The sequence below is a fragment of the Octodon degus genome, unplaced genomic scaffold (genome assembly GCF_000260255.1).
Source record: "Octodon degus isolate 3935 unplaced genomic scaffold, OctDeg1.0 scaffold00007, whole genome shotgun sequence".
Lineage (NCBI taxonomy): Eukaryota > Metazoa > Chordata > Mammalia > Rodentia > Octodontidae > Octodon > Octodon degus.
The window spans coordinates 19350428-19360722 of NW_004524583.1; the positions used below are offsets into that span (position 1 = coordinate 19350428).

The following is a 10295-nucleotide window of genomic DNA, read 5'->3' on the forward strand; positions in this document are numbered from 1 at the left end:
GAGAGAAGACTAACATGTTTGCAAATGCTGTTTTAGGCAGACTGCCGGTGACCACACGTACTCCATAGCTGCTGTGTAAAAGGTCTTAGGTGTAATATCTCATTTAATTTAGGGATTATCGTCCCTATTATAAAACAAAAACTATTTGAGAGAAATTAGTATGTTAAGAATATGCAGCAAGAGATACAGCTGGTCTTCCAGCCCACCAGTGTACCCCTGTTGGTTATACTATTGCAGAGATTAGCAGGACCTAATGTAGCTTTTAGCACAGATTTATTATGCAGAGAGAGTGAATGATCCCCCGCTGTTTATCACAGTGGTTATTTGAGGTTGACTCTTTGCAGATGAAAATACTGAGACTACTCTTACTGTCCATTCTCACATGAACATATAGTTCTTGGAGGAGTGTGAATTGTCATAACTTTTTTTTTTTTTCTGATCAAGCCTCGTTTATTTAGGGGAGGTTCTGGGTATATATAGGGGGTGATGGAATGAGGAAGTCTAGGCTCTTGGGGTGTCATAACTTTTTGAAAGGGAATTTGTCAGTGAGTATCAAAAATTCTGAATGGGTGTTTTGATCTAGCAGTTCTGCATTCAGAAATATTTACTGGTGAAATAATTGGAAAAGTGCACATTGTTGCATGCCCTAGGATGCACACCGTGGCATGGTTTTATAGAAAAATAATTGAGAAAAGAATTGCATGTTTGTGCATATAGTAATTATAAATAATAGAATATTATAAATTTTGTGTAATGAGCTATTTAGAGCTACTAAGAATGATGGCTTAATGTTGTTGATTTTTGTTGTTCACACTGTATTGTTTAGATGGCAAAGAGACGTCATCAAACTATATAAAGATAATTTATAGTATTATTGATACTTTGTAAAAGAAGGCTGTCTCTAATGGTGAGATTGCGAGGGATTTTTATTTGCTTTGTTTGACCATATTTCCTACCTTTTAGTTTTGAAAGTTAAGAGAATAATGACTGTAAGCCACCCGGACACACAAAACCTAGAACGGTTCTTTGATGGATATTAACACTTAGCTTCCTAAGCCTGTGAGTTTTAGTGTGATGAACTTCATGGTTTTTAATATTATTCTTAGTGAATTATGATTTGAAATTAACTCTAATCTGTTTGTTGCAGCTTGTATATGAATTTTTCATACGATTTTTGGAAAGCCAAGAATTCCAACCCAGCATTGCCAAAAAGTATATAGATCAGAAATTTGTATTGCAGGTAAGCAAGTTCTTGTGTTTGTTTTCATTGCTACAAGTTGCTAACACTATCTCATTTTCCTTTGGGTGTTTGTTTAGGAATCCTCTCACGATCATAGTTCAAGTGTTTGTTATTACCCATTAAGAGTAATAGGTACCTCTTTAATTTATTTGTGATAAATTAATTACATTTGAAACAGCCAGAAATGCTAATGCCTGTATCCTGGTAGCTTTCTTTCTTAGAGCTCGTCATAAAGGAGTTTCATGTATGTAACTCTGGCTTGTGTGACTCTATGTAGGTTCGACACTTCGGTTTGCATAGATTCTTACAGACCTTTAGATCTGTTAAAACTGGGTAGGCGAGCTCAGACTGCAGAGCATAAGCAACCTTTAATAAGTGATTGGAGTTAGTAGTACTGGCGAAATGACTCAGCTTAATAGTTTAAAATGTTCCTGAAGGGATTAACTCTACCTATTTTTAGAACTTTCCAGGAACACATTTTTCCTGACTTCTCATTTTCTAACCGTAAACGACATTTTCTTTTCTTGGTACTATACTTGCTTGGGTCACTTTTGCGGCAATGAATTTTCTTGCTTGCTTGCATTCATCTCTAACAATGGTTGCAAGCCAAATTGGTGTAGAGTCTATGGGAGGTCATTTCTGAGTGACTTGTGGGGTGTCTTGTATAGAAAGCAGTAAAAACCTAATCTACTGAACCACCAAGCAGAACTTGAAATTAAAAACATCACGTTGGCAGAAGGTTGATCTTTCTTTTCCAGAACAAAGGCTGATAACCATGAAGACCTCATTCCATTCCCTAATTGAGAAACTTAGAATTTGGGATTTGTAGGATGAGTCACAGCTGCTACTTGCAGTGTTTGGCATTAAAACCCTTACTGTGTAATAGGACTGAATCCAGGCGCACACCTAGGCAGAGGCCTAGAAGAACTGAGGCCCCAGGCGGCTCCTGTACCCCTGAGGCAGGTGGCTGAGGGGCATGAGACCTGAGTTCAGATGTGAGTCCAGAGCCAGAGAGGTGCTTTGCAGTCTGGTGTGGGTGCTGGTGCTGGTGCTGGTGCACCCATGAACCCCACCTCCCAGCTCGGGGGCGCCATCCAGCCATGCACCACACCTGGAGGACCTGGGACTGCCTGTTGGTCTTGGCTCTGAGACCAGGTCCTTCGTTCCACCCATTTTCTCTCCCCCCCCCCTTCTTAAAGTTGGAAGCCGTCCCCATCTCTGGGATGTCTTGTCTGTCTTAACTGTGACATGGACATCTGAACAGTGTCCAGAACCTGGTCAGGTCAGTGCGGCTGGGTTAGGCCTCCTGCTCATTGTTGACTTTGCATTTCTTTTTTTCCTTGGCCCACTCAGGCTGCCTTAAGGGCAGGTCTGCTGTAGCATGCAGTGCTGGGGATGGAACCGCAGTCCCTTGCCCCTGACTGATTTTACCCAAGCAGGCACTTTAGACAGCTGAGCTAACCTGCCAGCCCCATAGACTTCACATTTCTCACAGGAAGAATCTCAGTGTTTCTTGCCAGTTCACGTTAAGCTGTGGCCTGAACTGACTTCTGATTGACCTTTTGCATCTTGTAAAACCATGGTTTCCCTTGTTCTTATTTTATCAAGTAAAAAAAGAATTTTTTTTTTCTTTGCAGTACCAGGGATCAAACTGGGAACCTTGTGCGTGCCAGGCAGGCACTTATGCTGCTGAGCTGTCTCCCTGACCCGTTTTTATTTTATTATGTTGCTGGTTTTTAAATTTTTTTTTTTTTAATCTACACAGAGGATTTCACATCTTTTTTTCTCCTCTGTCTTCTGCACTGTGTTGCAGCTTCATGACCTCTATAACCCGCTTCAGTGTTCTAACTCTTGGCCTTACCTGAGCCACTGTTGCAGATGTTAAAACTAGCTAGGCAAGGCTGACAGAAGCATGGGCCTGGGTTCAGGAATTCTCTACTCTAAAACAGATTCATTCTTCAGTGGTCTTTGAATATTCTCTCTTTGAGCCAATGAGAGATTTCCTCTGCTAGGTTGTTCTTGCTGCAGTTGTTCCTCTTGTTCATAAGCAGAGTATAGTGTAGACTTGGTAAGCTGGTGTAAAAGCCAGGACTTCATGTTTACAGCGCCCCCACCTCTAGGAGCTGTGCTTTCATTATAAAAGGAATTGCATCATCTGCTCTGTGATGCGGTGCTGGACGCCAGGGTCCTTGTGTTTGATCCTGCCCTAAATGCTGTAAATCACAGGATTATTCATCAGTCCTAGAGTTCTGCCAAAGATAAGATAAGTGTAAGTGGTGACGTCCATTCATATAGTTTTATGTTTTTGGGCCCTTCTTTTTTCCAGCCTTCACCTTCCCTTGTTTCCCTTTTTCTGTGTTTTATCTGCTGGCAATTCTGTGGGGTGCCAACGCCACAAGCCTCCGTTCGCCCTGACTCCTGGTGCTGGGTGCTGGCTTGGTCCTCTTCGGAGCGGGTGGTCCTTTGAAGCCTGAGCAGTTAGTGCTGCTGCTGTTCACCTGTGACCCCTCAGGCCACAGCCCTGCCACCCCATCTTGCCTCCCCACTTCTGCACAGCCAAGAGGGCTTCCGTGTGCTGCCACATTCCTCTGCTTGTTTCTTACCCCATGGATTCATGGTGTCATCTGGCCTAGAATATTTTGCACTCCAGCCTAGATCTCTTGTGTCATGGAAACCCTCAGTACTTTTCTTTTTGACAGACCAAGAGGACATTTAACTTGTTCCTTTCTTTTGGGCAAATTTCTTATTTTCTGTAGATTCTTAGTGATCTCAAAAAGAATTTCACCTTAAAACTTGTTTATTGAGTAATTTCTTTTTTTTAACTTATGAAATTTAAACTTGTTTTCTATAGCAATTAAATGCATTCTTCACATTTTTTTTCTCCCTGCTTTTTGTCTTCCTGTCAGTGGACATAAAACTAAAATAAGAACTGAGCTACTTTGCTGTGAGCTGGTGGAATGTTAGGAAGCTCTGACTCCTGTTTTCTGTGAGTGCGTTTTAGGAGCTGAGAACGGAGCTGTAGAGATCGAGGAAACTGCATTTAAACCGTCACTCTTCTTCCCTTCAAGTGTGGCTGTCAGCTGGCTGCACACTTGAGTCCTGAGTCTGAGAGTCCTTGTTTGTGACTCAAGGATGATGGATGAAATGCTCTTAAGTGACAGCTGTTAGATCTGCTTAGCTCACTTGGCTGTCTGGACACAAATAAAGGATCCCTCCTTTCGTTTGTAAGCATATTGATGGTCTTAGCACACGTGCTTACTCCAAGCCACAGGGAGGCTATTTGGGAGACGAAACGAGGTGACTTGTTAAAATATCTGCTGCTGTCATATGTGGCGCTTAGTAGTTGCTCATTAAATATAAGTTCCACTTTATTACACATCTTCCTTATATTACTATCTGCCACTTTGGCAGGAAATTTTACTTTTGTTCCCAATATTAATTCTAAAGTCTTCATCCTTTGAAACATTTTTTTGAGTGTTGGAGAAGATCGAAACCAAGGCCTTGTGCATGCTAAGTGTGTGTCCTACCACTGAGTACATCCCTATCCTTGAAATAGAACTTAAAAGGTCTGTGTGAAACTTACAATAAAATCTTGGAAATCAGGCTCAAATAAGGGCAGAAATGTGACAGATTCCCTTGTGGGAAAACTCACCGTCATAATGATGTCCATAATATTCAAGTAATTGATGTATTTAGTGCAGTTCTGATTAAAATTTCATAGCTTCTTACTTGACATTTCAGAATTAATGGAATAAATTTTTGAGAAAAATGACTAATGATAAGAGTAATTTACCTATCAAATAATAAAATACCTTGATCCTTGGCACTCCAAAAATTACAATGAAGAATAATGTAAAGGTCCTTAATTAAAGCTTTGTGGTTGAAATGGCAGACTGGAATGTAGAGTGAGTTGGTATAGTTATTCTGAGGAGATGATCTTACAGTACTCTTAACCAAGTTTTGAGCTAGCAATTCAGTGAGAAAGAATCAGACGTGTCCAAAGTGATTGATAAAATATAAAGATATTGAATACATCATCCTTAATAATTATTATAAAGTTGGGAACAACTTAATTGTTTCTCAGTAGGAGATGGTTGGATAAATTTATGGATGTTTATCTAGTGCAGTGGTGGTCAACCTATGGCACACGGCCACCGGAGGTTGTGTGGATCATGGAAAGCTCTAGAAGGTTTGCATCACTGGTGCAGTGCAGTATTCATCAGTCGGTAGACCGAATGTGACAGGGCTTCCCATGACTAGTAAGTGTAATGTGCGTCCTGTGGAATGTGGTAGTTTTGAGCCTGTGCCTATTATTTTAAGGACAAGGGGGGATGTTTGTGTTTTTGTCTTAGTCTGTTGTTGTTTTTTTGTTTTGTTTTTTTTGCTTAACAGAATGCAGTAGTTCTCTTATCCAGAAGGGACATAGTCCCTGACCCTCATGTTAACCCTGCATATAAGCACTATGCTATAGTGACAGCTGGCTACTATGCGATTAGCAGGTGCTTATATATATATATATATATATCGAGTGAATATGCTGGGCTCAGGTGGTTCACAACCAGCATGGGAGAGGCAGGGTATTGGAAGATTTCCTTGTGCTCCTCAGAGTGACACACAGTTTAAAAACTGGATTATTTATTTTTAGAATTTAATATTTTCAGATCATGGTTGACTGTGGGTGACTACAGCCCCAACTGTTCCAGGGTAAGGGCCTACTGTGTCCGACTGGGTATTTTATAAAGAACAAACATTTATTTCTTACAGTTTTGGAATCTGGGAAGTCCAAGCTAAGTGCTGGTGTCTAGTGAGGCTGTCTTGCCATGTGCTCCCTTGGCAGATGGTGGAAGGGCAAGGGAGCATGGATGCTCCCCGTGCTTGCGTTGTGTCACGTTGTGTGGTGGCATAGTCATTCATGAGGGCAGCATCCCCAGGACCTGTGTGCTTCCTCGGTGCCGGCTGCAGCACTGTGCACTGGGGAGTAAGTTTAGGAAACATGCATCTTTGTGTAGCAATATGCGTGAACAGTTTGGGCAGGTGATCTATCAAGCTGTTGTCTGAAAGGGTGTGGTGACGTCATCATGTATCATGTGTGGTGAACCTTAGTTTCTGTTTTACAAGGGGAGACAGAAAAATATGGCAGATGTTTGAGTTTAAAAACATCTTGTTACAGTTAAAAACACATTGTCAAGAACCATGGGATAAGGGGCAGTGTTTTTATATTTTAATTTAAACATTCATTCACTGTAGCTTTTGATAACACTTCGTTGAACAGATGTTTAGGGCAGTCTCTGTCAGCATTATTGTGTGTTTGTATCCGCTTTATTTACTGAATCTGCGCTATGTGATTCTAATCAAAATAACCATGAAAGGTAAACACTTTGAATTGATTTAGGACATTGAGGCAGCCGTGTCAGCCCAATTAAGTGCTCTCAGAAAAGAGGACTCCCAGAACTGCTTTACCACCTGGCAAGAACGATGACGCAGATGTATTCAAAGCAAGGAGGAATATTTTGAGGGGGATTAATGACAACTGATAATCAGTTTTAGACATTCACCTTGTATTTTGATCACACACATGCAATTTTTGCATTTAAACGTGTCATTAAAGAATTCCATTACAAGTGTGTTCTCCTTTTGTTGCTTTGCATTTCTCATAAAGCTCTGCTAATTTTGTGCAATAGCCTTCCTAAGATAGACTTTAGAGGACTACATCATTCTCTTATTCCCAGTATTCCTTATAATTCCTTCCTGTCAGCATTTGGGTGAGTCCTTTAAAATAGGAAGGTGGAAAGAAAGCTTCCTGTGTGTCTCCAGGACTTGCCCCCTGCAGCTTCCATCCCCACCAGGAAGCAGGTAGGTAGGTGGGTAAGTGTAGAGACTGGTTTGAATTCAGATGATACTGTTTCTTATTATGTGAACTTGAGCAAGCTACATAACTCTGGTGCCTCAGTTTCCTCATCTGGAAAGTAAGTGCAAGATACCCACAGCAATAATAGGAATTGCACTGTAAAGTTGTACAGATGTAATGAGGACTCCTCACAGGCCTAGAGGAAACAGTTTCTCTCATCCAGGGTAAGGGTTCAAAAACCAGGCTAGTCTGCCCCTAGTAATTTTATTAGGATCAGTTCTTATTTTGAGAACTTTGAGCTGTAGTTTCATTAATAACTTCAGTCTGGAAAGTCAGAGAGATTGTCTGTCATGTCTCCTCTCACATGTAACAAATCATTTGTTTTTCTTTTGGTGGGTCTGCGCCCATGCAGTGTCCTGCCAGGTCATCATGGCATGAGTCAGTGTGGCGTGGGGATCCCAGAACCACCAAGGAGCCGCTGCTGGACTCCTTCAGTCTTCCTCCCCCTGGTTAACCCAGACCTCCTCTTTTGGTGTTCGTGCACCAGTCCTTCCCCAGTCCATGCCTGTTACAACACTGTACAAGCTCCACCCCCACCCCAGCCTGATGTATGGGCCTTCTTCCTCCCGAGGCACCTTGCTTCTTTTTGGCAGTCCTCCTGCACCGAGTAAAAAAGTATTTCTTTACTTTCTCCTGCTTCTCTTTTCATGCCAGGGGATTCTGGATCTCACTGGGGCTCCTTCGGCTGTGCAGCCTCTGGCATGGTACCTGTGACCTCCTGTATCCCTGGATGCTTAGCAGTTCAGCTCTGCGTGGAAGTGAATGTTAATTCTGTCTGAGGGCCAGTGCTAGCAAGCCCACATCTTTAGGAAACAGAAGGGAGACCGTTGATGCAGTCCCTGGGGATACAAGGGAGCAGCAGGGTCCTATGCAGGCGGGCCTACAGCCAGTGGCCTGGACCGAGTGGGCTGCCCAGTGTGGCTGGGTCTTCAGTTCCAAGAGAACCTAAGGCCAGACTGTGCAAGGCCAGACAAAAGGAGGCCAGCCTCTTTTGCTGATTTTTCATTCAAGGGTTTTGGGTATTTTTTTGAAGGGCTCTGTTGGTTTTTACTCAAGAAAGGTGTGACTAGCCTACTTGAATTTCATTGTGATTTTTATTAAATCTGGATTTACATAGCCTAGCATTTTTCTTGTACTCATCCGATCTTTACACAAGGACGCTGTCAGACATTTGTTAAAGATGGTTCAATGCATAGTGCACTTGTGTTTATGTTAATATTGACTTTAGGCTGGTACCTTGGTACGCTGCCTTTGTAACTGTGGGTTACAGACTTGCCTAAGCTTATAAAACAAGTTTGTGTCTTCTCAATAAAGATCATTTTCATCTGTGTTAGGAGGGTTGGGGGAATGATTTCTTTCTGGTCCCCCTGCCCATTCATTTAGTACAAATGCATTGCCGAATCTTGAATTATTTTGTTGGGTGACTACTGTGGCTAGTGGTAAGCAGTATATTTCTAAGGATTGCTTTCAGCCCCTGTGCAGATCTGAAAAACAGTCAGTGGTTGCTAAGAGACACACAATTCAAGTCTCTCCATAAACATATGTACTGCTAGAGACTGCTGTTTAGTAATTTGTACTGCACATTTGTAGTTAAAGATGCTGTAATTATCATGCAAATTATACAATTCACCTTGTCCTTAAGAGTGACCTTTTGTTGCTGTGTTTTTAAAGACTCAAGACAAATCCGGTATGATAGAAGCCAAGCTTTTAACAAATTTGAAGTTCTAAACTGAAATAAATCCCATGAGGCTTCAGCTCCAATCCAAAGAACCACTGTATTTTCCAAACAAGTTCCTTGAATCTGTCAACATGTTTATATTTCTCTCTGAAAACCCACAGCAGATAGAAATTCAGAAGATGTGTTTCTGCTTAGAATTTTGTCAGGTAGCCCTTACCAATTAACAGCAATCACCTCATCCTGTCCTGTCCCACATTTTACCCAGAAACCGCAGCAGAAGGCTTTGCTGCGAGGACTTGGTATTCATAACCAGTTCCGCAGGAACACAGGTCGAGTGGCATTGCTGCGCCCTCTTCCTGGAAGGCCTCCGGGCTCGGGCTAATGCTTCGCTGTTGCTGTCTAGCAAACCTTTGTGGACAAGGAGCACTGCCTGCTCTTTGTTTCACTGGGACCCACGGATGGTGCAGCTGACACTCACTGCCTGTACCCCAGCAGTCCATTGTTAGTGTACTAGCCCTCTCTCTCAAACACTACAGCTTGCCTTAAAGTTTTATTTTGCAAGGTTTTCTTGCCTGAAATTAGAAGAAAATGGGACTTGGTGGAGTTGATTGTATTACATTGTTGTAATTTTTATCCTTAATTTCCATAGGAGTGTTGAAGCCGGAATTGCTAGAAATGTATACATGCAGCCTCTCTTGTCTGCACTGTGTTTTCCCAGTGGTTGCCCATTTGCCTCACGTTCGTAGTCACGATTGAGGTCAGGCTGCCATCTTGATTCTTGGTTATGATTCCTGGTTCTGGGCTGTTTTCTCTGTACATGTTATGTGGCTTAGGTGAAGGTCTTAGAAGATGATTTCAGGTAGTAGAATAATTTGCAAACAGGGTCAGGAATGTGGAGACTTCAGTGCTGTGTCTATTTGGATGAAAATATTTAGAGGACCAATTCATCCCCCGCTCCCCCTTTAATTGCCTTACCAGGGATTGAACCCATGGCTTCCACATTAACTACACCCAGCCATCTCCTCCCCTTTTTAAAAAAAATGTGTGTGTGTGTGTGTGTGTGTGTGGCCAGCTCAGCCCACCAGGAGGCAGGGCTGGCAGGCATGTGGTGCTGGGGGATTGGACCAAGGTCCTCGTGCATTGCTAAGCTTGTTCCAAGTAGGTGCTTTAGACCACTGAGCCATCTCACCAGCCTCACATCTCCTCCCCTTTTCATAGCTTTTCTGTTTTGGGAAAGCTCTACGTCTCTAGGCTTTGTGGGTGGGTGCAAATCTGTGATTCTCCTGCCTCAGCCTGGGAATGTAAGCTTGTACCACCGCACCCCATAAAAGTTTCCAGTTAAAATCTCGCTGAATGTGGGGCAGGACAGGGCACTTACTTCTTTTATAGTAATAGAGGACAACCGGGGTTCCCCCCTAAATTTATTTATTCATTCTCTCTCTCTCTCTCTCTCCCTCCCTCTCCCCCCC

General features: G+C 42.5%; 1 protein-coding gene across 3 annotated transcripts in view; it reads left to right on the forward strand.

Moving 5' to 3' along the window:
- Ppp2r5e (protein phosphatase 2 regulatory subunit B'epsilon) overlaps positions 1 to 10295 on the forward strand; it is a 180729-nt gene that overhangs the window by 127042 nt on the left and 43392 nt on the right. For all 3 annotated transcript variants that reach the window (XM_004624797.3, XM_004624798.3, XM_023702979.1), the window contains one exon: positions 1148 to 1240. In XM_004624797.3, coding sequence (XP_004624854.1) covers positions 1148 to 1240 — 93 coding nt within the window. The remainder of the gene's footprint in view (positions 1 to 1147; positions 1241 to 10295) is intronic.